The 27,517-nt window shown below is 41.2% G+C and overlaps 1 protein-coding gene across 1 annotated transcript; it reads left to right on the top strand.

The window, feature by feature from the left end:
• Nucleotides 1–669: 669 nt before the first annotated feature.
• LOC143431318 (uncharacterized) lies at nucleotides 670–26,663 on the top strand. Its single transcript, XM_076907954.1, has 10 exons — nucleotides 670–827; nucleotides 15,856–16,200; nucleotides 16,394–16,795; nucleotides 16,989–18,979; nucleotides 19,410–19,668; nucleotides 20,040–20,771; nucleotides 21,104–21,550; nucleotides 21,910–22,404; nucleotides 23,574–24,197; nucleotides 25,230–26,663. Exons 1-10 carry the CDS (start codon nucleotides 825–827, stop codon nucleotides 26,661–26,663), a joined length of 6,732 nt encoding a protein of 2,243 aa, XP_076764069.1. The 5' UTR covers nucleotides 670–824.
• The last annotated feature ends 854 nt before the right edge of the window (nucleotides 26,664–27,517 follow it).

Below are 27,517 nucleotides of genomic sequence, written 5' to 3'. Positions count from 1 at the left end.
CTATGACACCCAATACCATCTCTTCAACTCTTACAAACCAATTCTAACCCAATACAAAACATTTACTCTCCCTTAAAAATCCTGCACAAGTCGCAAACTCAAAGTAAAACCCATCGAACCGAACTCTACAAGTCCCAAACCCAAGATAGAACCAATCGAACGTTCTCCACTGAACGAAACAGGTCCCCTCGAATCTCTGGAACGCAGAAACGCGCCACAAACCAGTGCAACGAAGGGAGAGATGCGTGTGGCGGGCAGTCTGGTCCGTGGAAAAAGGTATCTGGCATTATTGTCTCGGTTAGACCGGTTCGCGGTGCCCAATCGAACGAGAGGCTTTCTCCTGGATCACTCGTTCTTAGCTGGCCTCCTCGTCCTCTGGAGGGGATGTCTATATAGGCTGTCCATTCTGATCGAGCCCCTTCAAACTGTTCGCGATCCTAACCTCGCGTGCGACTCGCGTTCTCTGGCTCTCTACTCTCGTTGGTGTTGCTCTGTCGCTATTTTTTCTCACGCGTTTGGTGAACGGTCCTCCTTAGAAGGGCGCGATCGAGGAGAGCCGCTGTTCAGAGCAATTTGAAGGGCGCAAACACACACAGGAGGAGATATTGGAGGAAGTAAAAAGAGGGAAGAGGCACAGTGGTGAACGGAAGTAGAGGGGTACCTTGGGACATGGCTCGATCGTGGTGCGTTGTGAGAGAGTGCAACCGTGGACAGTAACAAGCGAAACGTAGCCGAGTTTAACGAGCTTTCCGTTCTGTGGCGGAAGTCCGCGAGCCAGCCACTGCGACTTGCCCGTCCGCTTGGATTTGGGACCACCCTGCGCCATGGTGAGCGATTTTTAATTGTTGTACTATCTTTTTTATTGGCTTCTGATGTTACCAGACTATTTCAAGTTCTTCTTTTTCAGTTCCTTCAAAAATTAAATAATTCACTGTGAGTTGGAAGTAGGGTTTAGCTGAATAGTTACTTATAGCCTCAATTTCTTCAAAAATTAAATCATTCACTGTGAGTTGGAAATAGGGTTTAGCTGAATAGTACTTATAGCCCTAATTTCTTTAAAAATTAAATAATTCGCTGTGAGTTGGAAGCAGGTTTAGCTGAATAGTTGCTTATAGCCCTTAGTGGCAACAAGGGATGAATTGTTCTTGATGTGACTGAAGTCTTAAGTTTCTTTTTAATGTTTAGTAGGTTCATTGAAATAATTAATTTGTGGATTAGAAGCTTTTTTATTGAATCTTTTATCTAAATACTGATCAAAGTAAATCAAAACGCTGGCCATTTAATTTTTTATCTTTTATTAATATCATCAAGAAAGTATTCTCTTGATCGTGATTGTTTTAAAACACTTCTGTCAGCATTATTAATTTCTTCTTTCAACATTTGACATCACTCGCATTCAGATTAAGGTTTATTTGTTGCATATAAGAAACGAGCTTCATTTTATGCTGCAAAACAGAGGACATTATTTTGCCAAACTCAGTATTATAAAATTCTGAGCCACTGTTTCAACTTTCAATCGCCGTTAAGCAGAGATAAAGCACAGTTTTCCCGGATATCGTTAATTGATCGCGGTCGTGCGCTTTCTATTGCTCAGTGTTATTAGTAGATCGTGCGTTGACTTACGCCCACGCGTGCATAGAATAAGGGAACGAAATTGTGGAAAGTAGCCTTCTTCCTTGCTACCTGTGTTAAAGAGAAAAGTATGCGAATTACTGGTCATTAGTAAGCTTCTCGAACTCGCTACTTCGCACTAGATACCTTAAACTCATTCTAACATGACTTAACTCTAACACCAAAGGCTGGTTAAAAATAATTACTCTTTATTAACTTATCTCAGAAAACGTTTGTATTTAGATTGCTGTTTGTGAAATTGGCAAAAAATGGACAGAATGTGTGGACATACAAATTTAGTGGCTTCTTGGTAATTAATAGAAACGAGTGACGAGTATAACATATTTCTGTTGAAAATTATTAACTTAGAAATGAATTTTTTAAGTGATATGTTACACTTGTTAGTGTCAATACTACCATTTTTATTAATTACTGTAATGCCACTAAATTTGTCTTTTTTTTACATATGCTGTTAATCATTTAGTATTATTCGAACCTCAATAATTTCCCAAAACAATATTTTTCAATACAAACTCTTCAAAATTAGCTTTTCAGACAAAGATAACAAGATTAAGGTGTGTACAAATATCTCAGACGAATTATCTCGAAACCTCAATTAGTTCAGAATACCTGTTTCTGAGTCGATTAAATCGCGTTAAAAGAATTACGCGAACAAATTGCGAACGCGGTGCAAACGGGAGAGAAACACGTCGTTGGTTGCCCCGAATAAGGTCAGAGGGCTTTCTTGGAGGATGAACCGAAGAAACGTGTTTTCCTTGGAAATACGAGCGAAGGAAATGGTAGGTGGCGAGGCGCGGGATCGGGTTGTAGGCAAAATCGAAGCTGCGGCTCTGCTATTCGCCTGCGGGAAGGAAATGGGGGTCAGTGTGTGAACAGCTTCGCTCCTTATGTCGCAATTCGAGAGGTCGCCGACCGTCTTCCTCTTTCGATCATCTTTCTCTTCTCTCCAACTGCTCTCTTCTTCTCTCTGTTTTGCTCTGTTAGAAAATTCGATCGTTGCCGAATTTTCAAAGCCCTCGACTGCGCGTGAAATTATTGTTCCACGTGGGAAAATTTGAATGAAAATTATTCTTAATTCGTCGAAATTTTTTTCGAATTGTTTTGGGATGAGGTTTAACTGTTTCTTTTATTTATTCGCAAGCTGGACTTTGATAGAAGATATTATGACACGTAAGAGTTTAATAGAAGCTACGATATTAATTATAAAGTTGCATGTTGCAAAGTGGCACAATAATTAGTAAACAAGCAAAGAGCAGAAGACAGAGTGACTAAGTAGTTACAGAAGCTAGAAGAGTTTGAAAATCAAGTTGTTCGAGTCTTAAACAGTCTCTACCAATATTAGAGAAGTGGTCACATACAACAGTATGTTACATTCCTCGTAACAGCTCGTGGATATTGTAATAACGGGCTCATCCCTTACGCAATCCAAGGATCGCGTACAACACCAAGTTCTGGGTAATTACGACGAGTCCATCGAGAGTCTCAACAAAGGAGCGACGAGAGAAAAGCAAACAGGGGTTACCCTATGGTTCGTCTTATCGACAACGCGGATCTTCATTGTCTATTAAGCCTCGTTCTACGATAGATCAGAATCTTCCTGTTCCACGGGCCACGCCATGTCAGGTTTCGCTTTTCCGTGAATTGTTGGATTCTTTTTAACCGACTATCGCGCGAGGCACAGTCGTCATCGCTTCTTGTAAATTCCAATTAGCTTTGAACAGTCGTTTATTCTAGTCATTGGGTTGATGCATAATTGTTGTGGCTTTTTATTCTTTAGAAATTAGGATCTTGTTTAATTTTCTTTTGTAAAATGCAAAGTTAGAGTTGTTTTAGTAATTAACAAATTTTCTATGCAAAATCCTTTCTTTTAAATTGATGAAAATTACTCATAGTTGTTATATTATCTAAATGTTGGTCCAAGACTTCTATGTGGACCATTTGATCATCGTTGTCAATGAAAATTCGAACACATTTAGCGTGGCCTGAAAATTTTTGCGAGATTTCGAGATGCTTGGTTTGTAGGCCATGCATACACGGAAGCCTCGATGCTGTTGTAACGCGTGTAGAGAGCAGGTAAAAGGCCGCCATACCAGCGACTGAATTACTCGAGGCGAGCTATGTGGAGCTCGGACCTTTCGCTTGTTGTGAAACCGTTCTGTTAATGAATATGTAGCCTCGTACTTATACGTAAAAACGTATCAGCGGTTAATAATTAATTGCTCTAGTTTTGCGACGACTGTTGACGGTAATAATTTCTTCTTAGTTTGTTAATTACTTTTTTTTCGAGGCGAGATAAGATAAGTGACTTTATTAAGTCTCAAACAGTCGAGACTGTTTTATTATAGCTATTAATAATTTGATAGTGGTGACTTGATATTGTCAGTATTTTTTGTAGCAGAAATTGATATGTTGAATTTAAAATTATTTATTAGTATTTTTGTGAACATTTGTTTTCTCTGTTGTTGATTTTGAGTATTTAAATTTGTATTATCTGTTGGTGGACGATTTTGCAGAGTTCTTTGTTGGAATGTTGAAATGCTGAAAGTAAAATTGGACGTGAAGGAGTTAATGCTGCTAATGTTGGACCAAAAAGAAATTGTGCAACTTAGATTGTGAACGACGATATATCGTCGTTCGGTGCTAAAAGGGTTAGGCTACTTTAATACCTTAACTCGCAGCAGTAAACAATGTGTCTTCGACTCACCCATAAAATCACAAAAAATATTCTCGTCACATCAAATGTGTCAAAGTGCGAAAAATGCTCGAAGACAAGAGTGTACGACAGAGAAGAAAGTGTACGTCGATGAATTACGTTAAGTGAAACGTAGGAGCCCATTGAGGAGGACGCGAGGATCGTCCCACCTCGCGTGGGGAACGTGGGAAAGGAAGTTCGACCGTTCAGGATTGTATTTATTTCTTTTTTTTTCCCTTTTTCCTGCCGATTGTTTCGAGAGAAGTAGTCCCTCGATTATCGTGAAAGTCTTCGCGCGATAATGTTCGAGTGTTACGTAATTGTTGTATTAGAAAGGATAAACAGAGTAACGGCGGTGACGTAAGTTATTGATAATGGCGGATAACATCGTGCGATGGGAATGATACATTGTGTTAAAAGAGATAGTTTGTTGTGCGAAATATTGGGTACAAGGAAAGGAAGACAGGCTTCAAGGAGATTCGTATTTCAATCGTGAAGAGGACATTTGTCATCCCCTTATTACACGTGTCTCTCGATAATTGAGTCAATTAATAATTGCTAGATTCTTGCTCCATTCTCCTCTTTTCATTGTCGTCTCATAACGTCGAGATATTAAAGCGTGAAGTGTTATAAATCTTGTTGAAACTTTCGATGTGAGTATTCAAACTTTCGATTTTGGTATTTCACTTACATCACTTAATGGAAGAAATATTTGAGGAACATTTGAGAGTTCATTGAAGCATGATATTTTTAGCTTGCTTTTTCTATTATAACTAAATACACAAATGAGTAATTTAGAGGCTATAATAACTATGTGTTACTCAGTCTTTTGTTTTTTAGAAATATGATTTGATTTACCATTTTATTTCAAGACTATAATATAATATATAATTATACTATTATACCACTTAAAAAATAATAATTATATTATTACACAACTTAAAAAAAAAATTGGACATTAATGAGTTAATTACACGCAAATTGTTGCAATAAACGTTTCAAATTCTCCAGGACGATTCTTATCGACGAGCAAATTGTCCATCTCCCCTTTATCACTCGCGAACCAAAAAGAACGCGCTGAAAAGGTTAACAGCCTCCACTTGTTCCTCTTGCTCTCCAAGTGTTCCTCTCCAAGATCCTCTTCTCGTCGTCGTTAGCGTAGAAGCATTCCATTCGATGCTCCCCTCTTCTTCGTATTCTGTTACCTCTTTCCACGATGTTCATGTCGATGTGCATACAGTTGTAAACGAAGATGTAGCTTCCAACAGTGTTCAAGAACAGACTTTTCTTTCGTTCTTCCACGCGAAAGCTTCTTTGAGGCTGCCAAAAGGCTTCTAGCGGTTCATTTTCTAGTTTGGTCTTCTTAGATCGATAGATTCACCTCCATCTTGGTTCCTCGTGGACCAACAATCGTTACATGCGACGCGATGCATCGCTAGATTCGATTATGAAAGGAAAATATATAGTTTTGTGAAGGATAATCGAACTTTGAAGCTTGTAACGATATTTAACTATCGACTGTGGTGTCCTCTTCTTTATGTCTGTCGTGAAAATCAAACGATGACGAGTATATTCGTCACGACTTCGTATTTCCACTTCTCAATGACGAGCACACTAGTTAAATAGAGTTGACTGGTTAACAGAATTTGTATTTGATAATTATTGTGAGACAAATTCCTGAAAGAAGTGTCTTCTCTGGCTTCGTGAAAGATGGCGCAGGATAGTGAGAAGGAATGTTAATTGAGAAGCCAATAAATGAACCAGATGTTTACCATAGACAACTGTAGCGAAGAAGATAGGATTTTAAATCTGGGCTAAATGAGCTAAGAACGACGGGATCGTGGCATAAACGAGGGAACAGTTCGCTCGTGAGAAACGATCCTGTATTGAATGAGGGTAGAGTCCTGTAAAAATGATAAAGCCGCGGGATTACGTAAGGGTTACGTAAAATTGTGCAATCGCGAGGCTAATTGCGCGTTGGTGATTGTTTCGCCTCAGATTCGATGGAAACATTTAGGAATGCCGGTCAGACTTCGTTCTTGGGTCTGTTTCTACTTTCTAGCGACCTTATTCGTTGTTTATTTAAATAATGAGCGTACGATTTGCAAACATTCTTTTTTCTTTGACAGAAACAAACAAAACCCAAACATCGATTCACCCAATACATTTCCCATCTTCACGACGCATTTAACTAATGATCTCCATCCCTAATTGAATTCTAAATCTATTTGTTTCACCCGATACCGCTCAGTCTCTCGTCTCTCTCCCTTTTTCGACACCTTTCTCTGGCGGTTCGCGTGCAAATAAACTCGAAACTCGAGGAGGATATTCCGTAGGGAGATCTTGTGATGCCAAATACATTCTCAGCTACAGGTATCAATAAGTAGACTAGCATCACCTTACTGGCACTCATCCTGTTGATACTTTATTCCCAATAAATATTCCCAATCAATAAGATTAGAATTATCACTCTACTGGTACTCTGATTCCTAAGAAATAAGATTGAAGTCCTTGCTCCATCACCCTAAAACTACACAGTATAAGAAGACCTGGGAATTGTCCAGTCTTTATATTCAAATATTAGATAAAGTGTCGATTGAGCAATTGCTCCCTCGCATTTTTTTTAAATCACCTCATAACATTATTTAGTCTTTGCCATCTTTAGTCTTGATTAATCCTTCTGTCTATACTGTGAAACCCTGCATAAAAGTCGTCGCGACATTATACTTTGTATTTCAAATATTAAATGAAGAGTCGAGTGAGCAATTGCTCGCTCGCATTTTTTAAAAATCACCTCATAACATTTTACGTGACACCCTCCTCGAGATCAATCGACGCGGGACCGCGCCTTCTGCGAAGGCGACCGCTTCTCACCAAACGAGAGAAAGGTGGCTCGACCTCGTTTCCGATCCCAGCTCGTTCCTTTCTGCCACCGTCGATTGATGATCGCTCGCGTTACCCTTCCGCGGCTCCATCTCCCGTTCGATTCTGCACGAGCAGCCGTGAGAGGCGAACTGTTTGCGGACGAACAGCTGTTTTCATTCCAATTAAGGAAATTGGATCGACGATGGTATAGATTAACTCGTTTCGAGACGAGAAACTAATTTTTTCTGAGAGAAAATGATAGGATGCAGAGTGTTTGAAGTTAGTTGTTGTAGGATGCAAAGTGTTTGAGGTTATTAGTCGTTGGCATGGGAGAAGGACAATATGGAAGATGACGCAGGGTGAATTTGCTAGATAACGATTGGATTAACTCGTTCGAGATGAGAAACTAATTCCTGATGGTCTCTAACAACATCCTTCGTCTTGAATGGGTTAAGATAGCACACTTCTCCCTCTTTTCTCACATTCTTTTCAATTTTTAGAATACAACGATAAGAAAAACAATAAACGTACCAAATCTTTGAGAATTTAATCAATTTAACCCTTTTACAGTATCATTACAAACATCTACCTCCTTTTATTATAAAATATAAAAAATCGCCTGCGATTGGAGGATTAAGAAGTTTAAATTGCGTTGTCGATGTTAACAGAGAGTTAATCATACAACAGAGTACATAATTATTTCTTACAAATCAGCTATGATTTTTTAAAAATTCTCAAAATTTGATACAACAACAGCCACACAAGTTACACTCACTTTTCCAACTTCAAGAGAGTCGCATACTTCATAAGAAAATTAGAAAGATTGCAAACAGCTATGGCAGAACGATTAATGGCATCCTCGAACGGTACCACATTTCTCAAGCACTCATTACAATCAACCGACAGTTCTAGCAAAAGCCTCGTACTCTCCAGTGACAGGATGCACTTACGCAGGTGTATCCTGTAAAATTGACAGAAGAAAGGAGAGAGAAAGTCGTGGGCTTTGTGTACAAGGGAACACCCAAACGAAACGAAGGAAAGATCGCTGGGAGGAGGTTCTTACACGTGTGTCTTGGCTTTCTTCGATCAGTGAAAGGGAGAGTTCCTCTCTTTTTTCTCTTTTTTTTCTCTCTCTGTGTTCGACGTATCAATTTCTCGTCAGATGGGGACCTCGAAAGCGTGCTGGTCAGCTCGTTGGGTGCTGGATGAAGAGAAGTAGGCGACGTGAGCTATGTAGATCGTGAAGTTCATCATTGGAAACTCGTTAGAAATTAATACCAGACGCGTCGCGGTGATCGATACACATGGACGCGTTTTTTCGCGACCGCCTTTCGAAACCGGTCGCTAGGTGGATTCTTGGTAAGAGGAGGATCGTTGTTTCTCGATTGGCTACTCGTCTTGAGAACATCTGTCAGTGTCAGTAACTTTGGATTCAACTTGTTTTTAAAATTTGAATAGTTTTGTTAAAAGTTTGCCTTATATATAAAATTTGTTAGAAGGAATAATGATTTTACTCTGCAAGCCTGCAATGTTCATCGAACTCTCGAAGAGTCAGCTAATTAATATAATTTGCTTCTGTCATCCATCATCGAATCTGGAATTTTCTTATCGAGCAACTTTTAAGGAATATTGGAGTAGATTTGAGTTTTTATTGATGAGAAATGGTAACGCAGTTATGTTAGACAATAATTTATTTCAATTGTTATATCGTGCCGTTTTCCAATTTTTAATAATGCAGTTAATTTTTAATAAAGCAGTGTCTCGTTGGTCTCTACATCGCTTTCAGAATTTTTCGTGGAATACTTTAGTGATCGTTTGCGAAATACAATTTAAGAACTGATTTAAATAACAAAATTCTATGCAAAAATTGACATAAATATCGATCGAAAATAGATTTAATTGAACTTCTAATAATAAGAAAAAAGAACGCAAGGAAACTTGTAACATGCTAGAAGCAAAATGATTTAAATGTAAAGCTTGAAAATCGAGCAATTGATTCAGCACGCAACGCAACGACCTCAAAGGTAGAACGATGCGCGATCGTTAAGTAAATAGTGCCAGTAGATCGAGTCACTTCGAATGAGACAGTCGCGTGGCTCGCTCGCTCGACTACAAGTGGCTGCATCTACTCTCAGTAACATCGTTTCTCGCTGAACAGACATCTCCATCGAAACGACGATCTTCCTCTGGTGATTTCCATCTTTTTCTTTTTCTCAATTGATTAAACTCGTTCAGTTATAATACAGAATATAGTAATACGAGTTAATATGTAAACATAACCTAAATCTTTAAACCAAACCCTTATTCGATATTCAGAATTTATTACTTTGTATTGAAACTTCTCTTTATTAGGAATTTAGAGTTTTATTTCGAGTACAAAGGGTTAATTAATGCACCCAATGAATAAGCTGTATATGAGAGAAAAATATTCACTTTCATATTTAATCTTTAACACACGTGTACAAATGAGCAGTGTTTAAGGCCCTCTTGGCATTGTTAATGTCTTCAGTTCATGCACTCTTCCAAGGACAACGTAGAATTAACCCTCTCTACTCTAAAAAAAAAGTAACTCCATTAATATTTCCATAAAACTTTTTATTTACTAATAGAACAAACAAAGCTAGCTAATTACAAATGTTACAGAAGAAGTTCTTACGTTCAACGAAAAATTGCTGTCCAATTCATCACTCATGTTCCATACAATGCTCCTCGTCCAAGGACAACGTAGCATTAACCCTCTCTACTCTAAAAGAAAAGTAACTCCATTATTATTTCCATAACATTCCTAATTTATTAACAGAACAAACAAATCTAGCAAACTACAAATGTTACAGAAGAGTTTCTTGCGTTCAACGAAAAATTGCTGTCCATCGAGGAGTCCTCGAGTTCCAAGACGAATATCAAACGACCCCAATTCGACACGATCCAACGTATACCTAAACGATCGACTGGATCCATTCGAATCACAATCGAACCACGTTGCGTCACGGTGTTGCGCGAACCGGGTCTCCGTGACGGTTTCCTGATCGAAAATTTCGCTGGCAACCTCGTAAAATGGCCGCAACGGGGATTACGCAAACCCCCACCATGGCTGTTTCTTGCAGAGCAGAGGCACTCGCGCGAACTTCCGCGCTGATTTATTTATCATCGACGCTTCTCGTGGACTTTTTTCCATGGACTACTTCCAGACTGGACGCCCTCGAAGCTGCACGCGTCGAGGAAAAAGTTTCGATTGTTCTCGCGGAAAGACTGCTCGCTCTTTGGTCGAAAAGCTTTATCGTGTTACGCGAAAGACCGAGCGGTGATTACAGAGTGAGGGATGAAGGGAGATTTCCATGGCGAAGTAGCATAATGCGTTAGACTCGATGAGAAACAGTCGAAGCGAGTTACTGCATAATCTGTGAAATGTAACAATTTGCGGGTGAATGTTATTTTTATGCAAACTGTATGCATCAAATTTCGAGAGTTTTTTAACTCTAGATTTAGTAATCAATACTGTTGTCCCCTCAGAGGGAATATCCAAGTGCAAAGGGTTAATACTTGAATAGTTTTAGTAGTTGACTTGATGTTCAGTTTAATCCAGCCTATTTTAAGCTTTTACAAATTTATTTATTATAAATTGAGGCAACCACGAGTCAATTAGCTTGCAGTTTCTCCTTTGGTGTGAAGATTCTCTGTCGTTGGCAAATATTAGCAACAGTTTCCATTGTCAAAGTGCTCTCGATGGTCCTGCAATTGTTTCTGCCCAAAAAGAAAAATTCTTGGAGCCTTAAAATTAATTTTGCTGTCACGTTGCGTATTTATTACACGCGATGGAACGTCGCGACGACGTTCCAGCAGGTTTATGGCGATTTCATAGTCCACGGGTCCGTTTCCATGCCGGGCACGACGAAGAAAGCAGAAAGATCGCAGTCCGTGGCGGACATGCGATCTTCCGCGATATAAATCGCGCAGATACGTATGCAGCAGTAATGTAATCGAAATGATGTCAGTAGTCCGTTCGTGGCGCAGCTAAGACTTTTTCTTGGAGTCTAAGAAAGTCGATGGCGAGTTGGATACCAGCGTACGAGTCTGTCGATATGTACATGGTTTCTTCAGGAGTGAAGGTTAATTAGTTGTCTGGAATTTTTCTATGTTATTTTATTGTCGTCTTCTTTTTTGTCTCGAATCTTGTCTTTTTTTAAATGTTATGGTAACTCTGAATCTTTTGCAATCATCTCCAGACTTGCTGGTTAATTATTTATAAATAATTGTAAATGGTATTAGGAATTTTTCAATGTTATTTTATTGTCGTCTTCTTTTCTGTCTTGAATTTTGCCTTTTTTAAAATATTGTGTATGTGGTGACTCTGAATCTTTTTTATATCGGAATACCCAGAGGAAGGAAATTCGATTTCTGATTCTGAAAATCAAGCCTAATCCCGATTGAAATACCGAGAATTAATCATCGATAGGATATAAAGTCAGCGAGCCGCGATTAATCACCTCGAACGTAGACTAGCATGGCGAAATATTCCTGAGAGACGGTTTCCCAGCTGTTTCGAAAGCCATCCTCGATAGATCCACCGTGGTAATCTCAAACGGCATTGGTATTTATTAGAAATCATCCGTTTTCGAACGATTTACGGCTCGTTAGCTCTGGTTGCACTCTAAATATCCTAAACACGCGATACAGGCAACTATTCACTCTTCTGTCAGCTATATTTGAAACTCTGCTGGAGGAACGCGAAAATTTATAATATATTCAATAATTATCAATAAGAATATCAATTAACGTACTTGGTGGTTCGAAAAATACTGACAATTTTCCATTCTACTCGTACAACGCAAACATGTATTTTCAATAAGAATATTAGTTACACGTGTGTTAATTACACGATACTTCTAGTAGAATATCAATTACACGTACTTGGTGGTTCGAAAAATACTGACAATTTTTCATTCTGCTGGCACAACACGAACATGTATTTTCAATAAGAACATTAATTACACGTGTGTTAATTACACGATGCTTCTAATAGAGATCGCATTCACTGCACTGTATACTAATGAGCGTTCGAAATTGATGCGCGTTAAAGTATGCAAATCGCACGATATTTCGCGTGATTTATTAAAATACCGTGTACGCGTACAGAATAAAATAAAAAGGTATGTTAATGCGAGATAAATTATAGGTTTGATTATAGGCCAGTGGAGTCGTAATCAAATAACTTTCATCTGGCCAGTTTCGTATGGAATTTGCATTGGAAATATGGCTCGTGATTGATGGACAATTTTTAGTGATCGAATTTCAATGTAATTAATTATTTAGGATCGCTTATCGCGTATTAATTTTCTTCTTATCGATAGAAATGCAATAACAACGCGAAATTCATTTTCTTCTTATCGAAAGAAATGCAATAACAGCGCGTAATTAAATTTCTTCTTCTTTTTATTGGAGCAGAAATTGATTTAATTAGATTGCAGTATTATTTGGTTGTTTAAAAAAAATACGTGGCCAAAGGAAAATCGAAATCGAATAACGGCGTTGGTTGCGTAAACGAGTTACGTGAACGTTGCTGGTCTGCTACGTGGAAATGCGAGACACGTAAAACACCTTTGGCGGGCATCAGAAACGGAGTTCAAAAGCAGGAAGGTGATCTTGTATTCATGTAAATCGTGCGCTTATGTCGAACAGCGACGTGAGAATTGCATTGCGTCTCGAATCTTGACTCTTCGTTTCACTTTATAGACATTTCGATAAATTTTATGTGATGTATTTTAAAAAACCACTATTCTATTTCCAAAGATGTTAGTCAGTGAATTAATGCTTATGCTATTAGTTGGTAATTCTCTAAATAGACTCTTTTCTCTAAACGACAATAACAAAACCCTCGATCTTAACAGCAGACACAAACAAAAATTGAGAAATTATTTAACAATAATCTGACAATTTCCATCGACTCTTCTCCAAACGACAATAACAAAACCCTCGACACAAACAAATACTCTGCAAAAATGGTTGAGAATTACATAAACGCGCGCAATGCTAAAAAGTTAGTTAAAACCGCTGAGAGAGCAAGTAATCGAAGTCGTTGAAGCTGAAATCGGAGAGCGGGCAGCAGGCAAGTTAATCGTATTCATAATACTTTCTACATGGCAACAGAGAACGGATTTCAGATCGCGAACGCGTGTGACGCACAACGTACCCTCGCGCTTTCTGCGTTTTCGAGTTCGCAGGCTGGAAGGACGACTACATTCACTGATTAATTTTAGTATGGCGTCGGCTCGATACGTTTTCCTGCCGCGCCCCACATAATAACCGACTGGAAACTTCGAAAATCCCGCGATAATTAATGAACGCGGCCAAATAATCAGCAACTGTTGCACGAAACAGAGCCATCTAGGAATTGGAAAGTCCACGCCACGAATTCTTCCACAGTTTCTTCTTTCTTCCCCTCTCTTTCTCCTCTTTTTTCTCTACGAAGTGCACGAATCTTCGTTCGATCAATTTCCATCGAGAAAGGAAACGCTTCTTCTTTATCGATCGAGAAAAAAGCTTTTTTGCAACGAAGTTTGCTAACTGAATAATTAGAGAGTACAATTGGAGGATTGGAAAGACCACGCCACGAATTCTTCCACAGTTTCTTCTTCTTCCCCTCCCTTTCGACTCTTTTTTCTTTACGAAGTGCACGAATCTTCGTTCGATCAATTTCCGTCGAGAAAGGAAACGCTTCTTCTTTATCGATCGAGAAAAAAGCTTCTTTTTGTCATGAAGTTTGGTAACTGGAATAATTGGAGAGTACAATTGGAGAATTTGTGGATTTTTAGCGAATTCTATGTTTGAGGGGGTAATTATGTTGGTGGTTGAAGAAACTTTAATTGCGAGTACATTTTGGATCGCTTTCTATTGTGATCGATAAAGGAGATGTTTCTAGTCGACCTAGTTAATTGTTCGAGAAAAAAGGGTTAGATGTACGTTTTACGAGCGAGGTTTATGATCGCTTCTTATTTGCGAGCAAAGTTTGTGAGTTGCAATAATTAGCAGAGAACGACTTTGAATTTGTGTATTTTTGGGTTTCATTAATTGTTAACATATTTGCATTCTTAAAAGAACAATATTAATATTACTTGTGTATAGTTCTTGAAAGTTTCAATAACATAAATTAATTACTTACAGAATAAATTATTTACAAATATAACTGTTGCAGCTTAGTAATTTAACGATACTTTAAAATATGTGTATTAAAACTGGAATAATTATTTCTGTGATTAATTTAGCTTGCAAGTATTGATACATTTTATTGAAATTTTCAGGAACTATAGCTAATATTCAAATTTATCTAAAAAGTATATGGATAAATAATTGGATACTAATGTGTTAACGTTAAATATAAATGACCAAGAGTGCTACACTCGCGTCGAATTCAATTTTCAGTGGTCAAAGAGACCAATTTCGGCTCACTTTTCCCCAGCGAAATTGCCTCCTTTCCCTGCTCGCAATTTATATTAATCCATCCGGGATCTCTGGCGCGTTAATCACGAAACCGACTCCCAGTGGTCCAGCTTTTTATTCTTCTTTTCCCAATTAGAAAATTTCTCCTGCAGAATTACGCGAGCGAGCGTTCATATGAATTCCATTAACACCGCGAAAGTGTGCAATGCCTCGTTTTTCCGTCGACCTGGGCCGTTTCATTAAACGGACACGGCAATTGAATCGATGGTCAACTGCTCGCCACGATTTCTTGCGCTCGCAGAGATTTGCGGTCGCGTTTCGTTCCACCTGCTCGCTGGTCGAGCAGAAAATCGCAGCGTCTGCCATTGAATTCGTCCAGAGGGAGCCAGACGTTACGATTAAACACGGAACGACCGCAGACATTGTTTTCGTGCGCCATTCGTTTGGCACTATTTTTAGTGGGACTTTTGCAATCGATGCAAATCGATGCTGTTGCATGATTCAGCGTTCGATTAATGTTTGATGGTCTGAAGATCGAAAGAGAAGTTCGTTAACCCTAAGAATTTTACAGACTGATTTATAGCCAACTTGTTGCAGAAATGTATCTTGCGAGGTAGACACCAGTATTCTTATATTTTGGTTGTTTTGCTAGACTTGCTTCATTTCATTTTCTAAGTCTTTTACAATCTCTATAAATCCATGGTCGTTCGATTGTTACAGTGCGAACATAATTGCAGCGTTCGATTAGTGTTTGATGGTTTGAAGATCGAAAGATATTAATCTCAAGAATTTTACAGTGATTTGTAGCCAAATTTAAGAAAATTTCGTTGCAGAAATATATCATGTGAGGTAGACAACAGTATTCTTATTTTCTTATTGCTTTATTAGTCCTGCTTCATTTCATTTCCTAAGTCTTTTGCAATGTCTGTAAAAATCCATGGTCGTTCGATGTTGTTACAGTGCGAACATAATTGCAGCGTTTGATTAGTGTTAGACGGTCTGACGATTGGAAGATATCAGCTATCTATTCACTTCGAAGTGATTAAAAAATATATTTAATGAAGTAGACACCAATATTCTTGTCTTTTCGTTGCTTCACTAGTCCAGCTCAATTTCATTCCATTCATAAAACACTTGGTCGCATTGTAGAACGATAAAGCCTCCAATCGTTCATTTTACCGCTTCACTGTGCATTTGTACAACCCTTCATCGACTGAATTCTATGATTACAGATCGTGCGTAGGTGTTTAACGTTAACAGTGCCCATCTGTTTGATCCTGTCGGTGGAATTCGGCGCTGTTAGGGCCGAAAGATGGTCGCGACAGGTCTCAAACAGCGAGTGGATACCACTGGCGAATCCCAGGGCGATGCAAACGCAGCTGGAGCAGAATGGCCCGAGTACAGGTGCTCTGGCGAGCGGAAGCACCCAGTTGCCCCAACTTCCGCAGATATCGCTGCCGCCAGCGCTGCAGCAACAGTATCAGGAACAGCTGTTGCAGCTGCAGAAGACACAGGAGAATATACAGAAGCTGTTGCTGTTGCAGCAACAGCTTAGAGCCCAGCAGCAACTTCTTCAGGTGAGAATTTTCCATCGAAATCAATTTTTCTCTTCGTAAGTTCCTCAAAACTAATTCGAATTATCTACAGACCCACAAAAAGGCGCAAAAATTCTCTTAAATTGTAATATAAACGTTCTCGAATTTCTCTTTGAAATTGAATCTAATTTACAAGAACTGTTTTTTAAAATTGATCGAAATTTTCGTTCTCCAGTCGCAGACGTTCGTGCCAACGGGCTTCAGCAACGCAGACGACGAGAAGCAATTGCACCAAGTCGGATTGGGAGGCTCGCAACTGCCTGGGCTCGCGTCAGAGGACCTGGTGCCACCTTTGCCAGCGTCTGAGGCGCTACCACCTCTATTTCCGGCTCAGAGCTTCCTCCCTCAAAGGCCCAAGGGCCACGCGCCAACGAAACAGGACTCGAACGTCCCGCAGGAGTTCTCCAACTTGCACGATTCTGATTTCAAGGGCGGGCAATTATTGCAACAGGGGCAGAACGTTGGAAACGTTGGATCTTCTGAGGAGAGCCAACGACAAGGGTCGAAGCAGATAAAAGAGACTGGTCAGGGGTCTTTGGTGCCTCAGAATGAAAATGGAGCAGATGAGGAGGACGAGGTTGGTGTTTTTAATTATTTAAACCCTTAACACGCTGTTTTTTGTGAATAAAAACCGCCAACGACGTGGGTATTATTCTTTCTGAGAAAAACTACCATAGCAGAACCTTGCTGGTCCTCTAATTTATAATAAATATAATGTAATAAATATAATTTCCAGTGTTTAACTATTGGATATTAATAAAAATTGGCAGGTGCAATTGGTCTACGTGCCAGCAGAGACACTAGCCCAACGTGGTCAGTCCAAAAGGGGTCGAGGAAGGAAACAATACCCTCTGCGTCAGCAACAGCAGCAACAGCAGCCCCAACAACAGCAGCAACACCATAATAACCAAGGCTCTGATTCTATCCACGACCAGGACACATTTGCGCGACAGATCTTACAACAAATCCAAATAGAACGCGAGGAGAAGGCGCAGTTCTTAAAAGAGGAGCGAATGAAGGAGATCGCCAGGTTGAACGAGGAGCAGAAAGAGTTGGAGAGGAAGGCGCGTATCCAGCAAGAAGCTCTTCAACGAGAACAAGAGCTGGAGAGGCAACGAGAGGCAGAGAAGAAGAGAAAAGAGTTGGAACGATTGGAGGAACTGGCCAAACAACGCGAGCTAGAAAGAATCCGTGAGGCCAGAGAGAAACAACGACTGGAAGAGCTGGAGAGACGAAGGATAGCCGAGGCCAGAGCCAAAGAAGACAAACGCAGAGCTGAAGAAGCAGCCAGAGAAAGGGAAGCTGAAAGACTGGCTGCTTTAGAGAGACAGAAGGAGCTAGAAATCCAACAAGCACTGAAACAACAACAGATCCTGGAGAAACAACGTGAAAATGAAAACAGAGCTGCTTTAGAAGCACGTCCTGAGAATCACGATAGCCAATCTCAAGCTCTGCCTTTGATCAGAGACCAACAGCAGCAGTTCCATCGTCAACACCTGACAGAGGCACCAAAGACTAAGACTAAAGTCAGAGGCAGACAACGACAGAGGCAGAACCAGTACCAGGATCAGCAGAGTTACAGAGAAACAACCACCACTCCATCCCCCAATCAACCCCCTCTAGCTGTCTATATGGGCAGTTCCAGTTCGACCACTGCCAACGTCAAAGTATCTGACGTGTTAAAGATACTAAAAGACGCGAAAACTATAGCAGTTCTGGACACAGTTGGTCCAGATACCCCTCAAGTGTTCGTAGGACCCACTAGCTTGGACCCACCCACAGGATACTCTAAATTCGACCTGCCATATCTGTCCTCCATCGATCACAACCGCGTCGAGAGAAAAGTCGACAAGTTACCCTTCTTCGTAGCGCCGCTAAGTTTCGATCCACCTCCTGGATACTCAAAAATCCCATTCCCAGCACCGCATATAGGATCAGTGGTGGTGAACACGTTGGACAACACTGATCCAAAGGAGACAGACACTCACAATCCCAACCCAACGCCTCTGATAGAACCAAACTCTTATCTAGACGGTTTAGAAGGTAGATTAGACTCCACTACTCAATTGTACGAACCCCAAACGACTGTTGGATACTCTGCAGAGCCCTCAAGCACACCCAAGTACGAACAAACCTACTCAGCCACTCCTTCTCCAGGGTATTCTGGCTCTAGATTCAGATTTAAACCGTTTTACAACGACAACAAACCCTCGTCTGTGATTAGCACGTCCTATTACGATGATCAGAGGCCTACAACTAGGAAGCACAAGTATTATGACGAGAATACAAGGACCACAGAGGTCTCTGCGCATAGTCCCAACGTGGAGACGTCTGTGGGCCACGCAGATGAAGTCTCGTATTCGACCACGGCTAGCTACAAAGAGGAGATCAACCCGCAGGACCCGTCTGGCCAGCTGGCGTTAATTAATCAAGAATTGGCTCAACAGAGGGAGGCGCAGAGGTACAACACCGCCTCGCAGTACAGTCAACACGGTGGTCAGGCTAGCACTGGGCTGGGAAACAGTTTCGAGGGAGAAATCACTGCTGGAGATGTAAACGATGTTAGAGCACCGGTTGGACCCACGCAGTACAGTTTGCCAGCGGAACTGCCGGCCATCTCACCGCACCTTCCTGGTTTGGTCAACTCTCTGCTGGACAAGAACGAGGCGAAACTACAGGCTACCACGACTACTACTAGCACCACCACCACGACCACTCAGAGAACTCCAACCACCACGTACAGACCACGCGGCAGGCAGAGGTAAGTTGGGTGGACTGCAGAGGTGTTTTGAAAGTGGTTGGGCAAACATTGCACTGTGGAGCGTTGGTATACGGTTTTAGTGTAATTAAATTTTTTGGGTAAGGTTTGCGAAATGAAGTTTATTGAGAAGAGTTATTTAGAGAATTTGTTGATTGATTTTTAGCTTGAAGAATAGGTGAAGTTATGAAAGATCAAGCTTAGTTTAGTTGGAAGTGACTCCAACGGAATAATTCAATATTTTGGATAAGGTTTGCGAAAAGAAATTGATTGAGGAGAAGAGTTATTTAGAGAATAAGTTAATTAATTTTAAGCTAGAAAAATAGTTGAAGTTACGAACGACTAAATTTAGTTTAACTGCAAGTAACTCTGAAGAACTTATAGTTCACTGATGAATAGATGTATAGAACTAAAGATTGCTTGGCAATTTTAGGGGCAGAGTGTCTACCACGAGGCCTAGAACAACGACTCAAGCATCGACCACTAGAGCGAACGCGGATAGAAGTCGAAGACCGTACAATAGATCCAGGTCTAGATTCTCGACCACCACTGAGGAATATCGCGAATCCGCTTACGAGCCAACTAAATCCAGAATCCCGGAAACCACTGCGAGATACAACGTGGAGCACAGGCGGCCAAACAGTAGAACGAACAAGTACAGGAGTCGAGATAAGACCAGTCAGCAGTCGGAGGTAAAGCATTTGTGGATTTTCGTTGGTGCATAAGTAATTAGCATTGAACGATGCAATCTATACAATTTAATGTTACTGCAAACTATAGAGAAACTATAGAGAATTATTACATTTAATTCAATTGATTATATTAACGTATTTGCATCGAGCTATTTCTTATAAATTAATATACTCTAGTAATCTAAAAATATTTTCATTCTTTTGTACTTGGATATTTCCTCTGAGAGTACATTAGAATACGTTAACAAGAGTTTCAAAATTCCTCTATTTTCTTACAAAGCAAATTTTCAATTAAAAAGCCCACATCAGAGTAACCAAAGCACCCAATTCTCTCAATTCGATTTTCAATTTACCAATTTAACCATCAACAGGACTTGGGGCACACTCAGAACACGCAGACAGAGCAGCCATACGACACAGTTCCTCACATCGACGCGAATTCCCCAACGTCTGACGCGTTCCTCCAACCAACGGGGCCAGACTCGAGCAACCTTCGCCAGTTGGACACTCCCCTCGAGTACCCTCCAGAGAATTATCCATCGACCACTGTCAGCACCACAGAGAACTATCCGTTGCTCCACGACGTGACGATGAACCACGGATCCAGTTTGGTCTCTGAAGATTACTCTAGAAGTCAAAACTACCCCCAAAACGTACACGAAGACACGCGTTATCGACCCACCTACGACCAGTCCAACGTGGAACAGACTGGCCTTGAGAAGAGTCCAGTGAATGGGTTCAATTATCAAGCTCAAGGCGAGGAGACGTTGGACCATGGAATCGTTCAGCGACCAAAGGATTATCAGCTGGACAATGGCAAAGTGGAGAACAACGAGTTCGAGTTGGCGACGACCGCGGATCCAAGGCTGAGGACGCAAGAAGAGCAACGTTACTCGTCGATTTATGATTCAAATGTACCTCAGACGCAGCCAGAGTACAGTTTGACTGGACAGGAGAATTTGCATCGTTTGGAGAGCGGGAAGATTCAGACTGGTGTCACTGGTGACGATTTAAACGAGCAACCTGTGTTTATTCCATTGCCAGAGAACAAGCAGGAGGATTACGAGCTGTCAGCTTCTTCTACGGAGATTCCATTGGCTGATGTGAGAGAATAGTTCATCTAATTGATGATATTTGAGTAACTTTAACGAATTGGAAGCAAAGTTGTGATAATTAAGGATTATATAGAGTACAAGTATAAAAAAGGAAGATTTATTAGATATTAAATATTTGGGATAATATTAAGTGGAAAATAGGGACCTTGTAGTGTCTATACTCAGTCAAAACCAAACTAAAGCATCTTAGATTAATTCTCATCTTGCAATCCCTTAGAATCATCCCTTTTATCTCATCGCAACCCACAGTCAAAGTCTCTGTAATATAAAATAGATGTATCATTAATTTTCAAAATAATAATTATCATTCTCGATCGCAGATAACACCAGAGACAACCACGACAAGCACAACCCCCATAATAATTCGCCAACGGCTACGAGGACGCATTGGCAGTCGCGTGCACCAAGAATCCTCGGTTCAGACTCGCAACAGAGGTTCGCAGGACGAGTACGTTCGTTTCAACGTGGTGAACCAGGATTCTGTGAGAACTACGCCAACCAGGCACAGAGTCAGGTCCAGATCTCGCACCCAGAACCATGGATCTCAGGTTCAGGCTGATGGAAACGAGTATGTCAAGTTCAATAGTGGTCAGCAACAGAGACAAGTCATCACGACGACGCCAGAGCCATCTACGACGACCACCACGGTACGTCCGACGGAAGAGGACGTGGATTATGGATTTATTAGGCCGCCAAACTTCCGACCTGTGCATCCGGTGGATAACGGATACCAGGCACCTGTTACTTTCCGGCCACCGCTTCCGGAGGTGAGCGATTTGAAAGATTGCAGCGTGCTCTGAGTTTGCTCGACTGTTCTGCATCGATCGACTGGTCAATTAGAAATTTAACTTTTTGATTGCGAACTTTTAGCTTTATTTATTGTCTACTATTACTCAATAACGTGCATTCACACAAAAATTAGAAAATATTGTTAAAAGATTGTACACAAAAACTATCAAATATTGTACTTTAGTCTAAAAATTGTCTCTAACTATTTACTATTTAGTATTTACTATTATCTAAGTATTTATTTTAAGTAGAAACTATAGTCCAAGTACCACAAAACTCGGACACAATTCGCAGAAACCATTGAAATCCAGCAACTAAACACGAGTACCATTTTCAGCTGCCCCACCAATCACTGCTGCCAAACGACGAGACCGCAGTGGAATCGAGTCCTCCACAAACACATCTGCTGACGAACCGTCAAAAGTACCAGCCAACCCCCAATCGTCGTTTACCACCAAAACCAACCACCTTGCCACCACCAACGACCACATTGGAGATCATCACGACAACAGAAAAGGTACCTGTTGCCACAGTACTACCAGAAGATGCGTTGTACATCGGTCAATCGAAGCCACGAGCAGAGGACGCGAAACCAGCGAGAACGAGGGGCAGAATCCGTCGACCTGGAAGAAAACGCGTGAGCACAACCACGACGACTGAAACCGTATTGGAGGCGCACAACGAGCTACCATTGGACGAGAATTATCCGCGGATACAGCCAGTCGCCACAGAGCAACAACAAGCTCCCTACGAGGATAATTACGACCCAGGATTCGCTGGTGGCGATCGTAATCCCAGCGAGCATCAATTCTACGAGACGTCCAGCGAGAACGTGAGTATACACGCGTGGTGGGCTGTGTTCGATGGATCACTGATCCGATTAGGACCGATAATAGACGGCAATCCCGGCTGGAATTAGAGATTTCAATCGTAGAGACGCGTTGCTGGCTAGCGTGTCGATAATGGACTGCGAACTTGAAGAGGTTCACTGGTATTTGCTTTCTTTTTAGAGAGAATAAAGGCAATTTTGGGTCGTTCGAGTGATGAATCAATGTTTGGTATTGCATGGTAATTGATTGGAGATTGTAGAGACAGTTAAGTGGATTAGAAGGGACAATTAATGGGGATGATTAAGAGATTCCATTAGAAATTGGTACTACATGATGATACGTGATATTGTTTCCTTTTTCGAGGGATGATATAGATTTTATAAATTGTAGTTTGTGGATATCTCAGTGGTTTGTAATTAAGTATAGTTGGAATTTATTTTTGCTTTTTTGAGAAAAGTGTGAAGCTTGATTGATGTTCTTGGATTTAGTTTTTGCTTGAAACGCACTGTGTATATATGGACTTTTACTGTAAATTTCTGTTGGCGACCCTCGTTAAAACTCTCTTCGTTAACCCTGCTTCTGAACTCTTCCTTGATGCACACTGCTCACTCTTAAAGAGAACTCACCCCTTTCACGGTATTCACAGAGAAGCTTTACCCTATCAAAAGGAGACTGCACTAAACGTCACGGTGTACATCGATTTTGATGCAATGCTGCGCTCTGGGAGGGTAGAGATGTTAAAAATACTCGCTTTTAACTCGAAGAAAACTGCCATTGAAAAACTGCAGAGCTTGACCTTTGTAACATTCTGCTACTAATTGAGACGCAAAATTGTCAAAACACAGAAAACAAGTATTGCACCGTATTTATATTTTTAATTATAAATTATAAGTTTTATATACATAAAACTCTACCAAACCCTTGCAGAAAAATTATTAAATATTAAAAAACAAAATTTTCAATTGTCTATTACATTTATAAAAACACAAAATTGCAGTCAATATTTATATGCGTTTGCAATGCTGAAATACTGCTGAATAACTTCCTCCGCGAGTTCACGATTCCCCAAATCCCCTCTGTAAATAACAAAATCGAGCAGTGTACTCGACACCAGCACCCTTAATTCCCCCAACGACCAAATCCAGCGTGACGAGAAACTTTGCAATTCCAGTATCCACCGGAGTTCGTCCTGAACTTCGGCAACTACCCGTCCCAGCCAGTGCAACGCGACGAATACGATCAGACACAGCTAGCCAGCACCGCGCCACGGAGATACGCTCAGTCAACGCGGTCAAGACCATCGCCGGATGACGGTCATTCGACGACGGTGGACATCTACGGCGCGGAGAGTCAATGGTCCACGAAACTGACGAGAACTTCGTTCCAGCCGAGTTTCGCGGTGAACAGAGTGCCGGCAGACCCAGCCAAGGGTCAAGAATGGTACCACGAGTCTCTAAAAGAGGTGAACGCGCCTGAAATAATCACTGCAGCGCCTGAACTCTCATCTGTGACGCTGGTGGTCACTTCAGACGACAAAAGAGCAGACGAAGCACGCAGAGAGACAGAGGAAGAGTCCATGCTGATGGGTACAACGCTGTTTGGCAAGAAAACAAGCGTGCAGGATCACACTGAGGGGATGAACGAGAGTGGAGCAACGACTGATGCCACAGAAGTCAAAGACGGGGTCGTTGGTCAGGACTTTCGTGGTTCTTGGTCGATGGACAACTCGACAGAGCAACGCAGCGTCGATTTGGAGAGGACCACGAAGAAGAGTGCTCAGAATGGTGGCAAGAAGGTACGAGAGAGCGTGCTCAGAAGCTGTTGGAGGATTTTTAGATGGCGTTAATTGACCTCGTTCGTGTGGAGGGTTTCTTGCGAGGGTTTAAACGGGTTCAGAAAGGCGAGTCGAGAACAGGAGGCTCGAGGCTGCGGTTGAATCTTTTCTTTTGCGCCCTTCTCGACGAGATTGATGCGGTTTCCTTCGTCTGAAGACGGGCATGCGGGTTATTGGAGATCGTTAAAGGCTGGAGGGGCAGAAAAGTTTAATATTAGTGGCGGAGGGAGCCTGCCAGATGGTCAGGGGTAGAGAAACGGGATATTAATATCGATGTGAGCTGCTGCGATGGAGACAGTCCTTTATTACGCGATAGGGTGAACCACGCTATTTTTATGTTGAAAAAAAGTAATAATCTTCCGTGTGTTTTTCGTTTAAAATATATGGTTGTGTATTATATCTTCTTGTCTGACGTTGCACAGTAAATTGCGTCACTGTGTGGTTATAGAACTGATGTGTTTGAGGCACTGAATGGAAGCTTGGTCTTTTGAAAAATATTTACGCGAATAATAATATTCTTTTTTTAAATATTTTCATATTGCTTTTTAGTTTGGGAACTCTGCAATTTGTTTCTCTAGTCAAACATTTAATAGAAACAAAATATTAGAATTTAGATTGGTTTTCAAGAATAGATATCTTGTCAGATCAAATTCTCTTATAAAGTCATTAAAATAATTCAACTTCATTTAAAGATAAGGAAAATACATAAATATACTTATACAAACGTTAAACATACAATTTTTGATCTTACAATAATATATTTATTGACACAGCTGTTGATCAATTACTTTAAATTAAGACAAAACCAATGAGAAAGTTTAGCTGAGAGTTAACATCAAATAAAAGAGTTTAACTAAGCGTTAAGATCAAATAAATAAGAGTTTAACTAAGAGTTAACAGAAAATAAATAAGAGTTTAACTAAGAGATAACAGAAAATAAATAAGAGTTTAACTAAAAGTTAACAACAAATAAATAAGAATTTCCTGTTCCAGACCACAAGAAGAAGAAGAGTTCGCGTTCGAGTCAGACCAGCAGTCGACGACTTCGTCACAGCCGAATCCCAGCACTTCAATTCAGCACTGAACGGCTTATTCCGCGAGCAATACAAGTACAACCCAATCCGCGAGTCGAAACCACCGCCAACGCCTCCAAATTCACCAGGAAAGTCGGTTTTACAGAGCTTCCTGACTGAGATCCTGAAGAACGACCCTTCTCCGAGGACAACAACCACTGAGGTACCTGAAACCGCGTGGACCATGTCCCCAGCTGCGACCACAACGATGACACTACCTGCAGACATTGGAGAAACTACAGAAATCCAACTTACGACTATGCCAACCACTGAGACAGTCGAAGAAACAACAATAGCCATGTCCTCGTACGATGGTTACTTCTCGAAACTGATACTGGAGTCGAAGAACCTTACAAAACCGTCCAAAAAGCCTAAAGACGATAAACATTGGAATTGGCTGTGGAAAGAGTACTCCACTTGGGAATTGGCGCAGAAATTGGACCAGAAGGACGTTAAGAACACTGTAAACACTGCTGAGAGGAACACCAACAAGGATAACACGTTCAGCGTCGACTCTGGAGCAGTTAGAAGCAACGAGAAGAAAGAATCGAAAATAGAGGATGAATTAAAGGTTCATACGCTCCATCGAAGTGAGATTAATAAAGGAACAACATCAGAATCGCAAGATCTTGCTCATCCCAAGAACCACAGAGCAAAATGGAGCGAAGTGAGATATCCACCCATTCACGACCACTCGCAAGCCTCCAATTGGAGTCACGATTCATCAAAAACAGGCAGAAAATCAAGTCCCACGTCGATTCCAGGTTTAGTAACGAAGAAAGAAGGAGACACCAGTGTGAAGACTCTGTCAGACTACGTCCAAGCGATTTTCGACACGATGAAGAGCGCTGAAGAAGAGACTACAATAGCAACCACAGAGAATCCTGATGAGATCACGACTACCTTGCAGACTCCTCTGTCAGAGACAGAGTTACCAATTCAGGATGCTTACGAGCCCAAGAAGTTCGCGTCGAGGTACGACGAAGAGGAAACAACCACTCAAGCAACAATCGAAGAGACTCAGACGATGGTGGACGTCGATAGACACGACAAAGAAGTGACAGAGGCAGAGACGACGACTAGTATCGATCTGGAGAACGCGACGACCTTGAAACAGGCTGAAGAGGTCTTCGACACCACCACCAGCCCGTCTCTCGAGCCTTTCGCCACTGAACCACCATCCACGACCACCCCAAAGCCAACCAGCACCACGTTGCCCAGCAATACGACGGACTCGATGCTTGGCAAAGTGCTGCGCACTTCCACGACCACGAAGGTGTCTCACATGACGGAAATCTGCTACAGAGGTCGATGCGTGATGACCAGGCCCAGCCGTGACGACCGTTTCAGATGAACGTTCAGCCCCACGTTCGTTAGCGAAGCAAACAGTCGTCGTTCCTTTCTAACTCGAGGATCGTCTGTACATAGTGGGCCTCGTTGATCGCGATCTTCGCACCGTGTCTCGGTTTATTTATTCGTTTCCTCGTCCCCTTTCGAACCACTTCCGCTATCCTCTGAACAGGGGACGTAATCAGGTTTCATTCGCTGTCCTCGTCGTTGCGTAAACTGTTTCTCGTCGCGGTCGTTGACCCTTTCGTGTATACCCATCTATTGGAAATGGTATTCTGATAATCTCGCGATCAATTCTGTTTTATTAAGCATCACTTTCAATCAAATAGATATCACTTTTCATCGTGGAAGGAAAGAAACTGATCAACGTTCTGTCTCGTTGAGTATAATTGGCTTATTGGGCACAATTTCCATTCAAATAAGTTTCACTTTTCATCATAGAAGGATGGAGACTGATCAACATTCTCTGTCTCGTTGACTATAATTTTTCTTCAATTGGTTTCACTTTTAATTGCAGAGGGACAGAGACTGATTAACGTGTAGAAATGCGTGTGTGACAGTGGTGGATGCTGAGAAAGGGTGGAGTTTGGAGGGTTGCGGTATCAAGTAGCATAGAGTGTTACCCTAGTCAGGGTGAAGTTGGTTGAAATGAGAGAAAGAAAGAGAGAGAGAGAGAGGTGAAACGGCGACGACGACGCGAATCGATCGCGAAGCTCGTTTAGAGAAGGGTGCCAAAGCGTGTGCACCTTTGGCTCGGTTCGAGGCGGGAACAGAGCGTTCGATCAACGCGTGTCGCTTTAAGGAAACTAGATAAAGGGGCTGAGTCTATTTAACTTAATTCTACCTACCGCCTGCTGT

The sequence above is a fragment of the Xylocopa sonorina genome, chromosome 17, assembly GCF_050948175.1.
Source record: "Xylocopa sonorina isolate GNS202 chromosome 17, iyXylSono1_principal, whole genome shotgun sequence".
Taxonomy (NCBI): domain Eukaryota; kingdom Metazoa; phylum Arthropoda; class Insecta; order Hymenoptera; family Apidae; genus Xylocopa; species Xylocopa sonorina.
The sequence above is the reverse complement of the archived record's forward strand: the minus strand, read 5'-3'. Positions and strand labels throughout refer to the sequence as shown.

Bases quoted from the DNA above. Each gene is read 5' to 3' on its own strand.
- LOC143431318 (XM_076907954.1), top strand. The intron at 16,796-16,988 runs GTTGGTGTTTTT...AAAAATTGGCAG, and splicing joins GAGCAGATGAGGAGGACGAG to GTGCAATTGGTCTACGTGCC. The intron at 24,198-25,229 runs GTACGAGAGAGC...TTCCTGTTCCAG, and splicing joins CTCAGAATGGTGGCAAGAAG to ACCACAAGAAGAAGAAGAGT.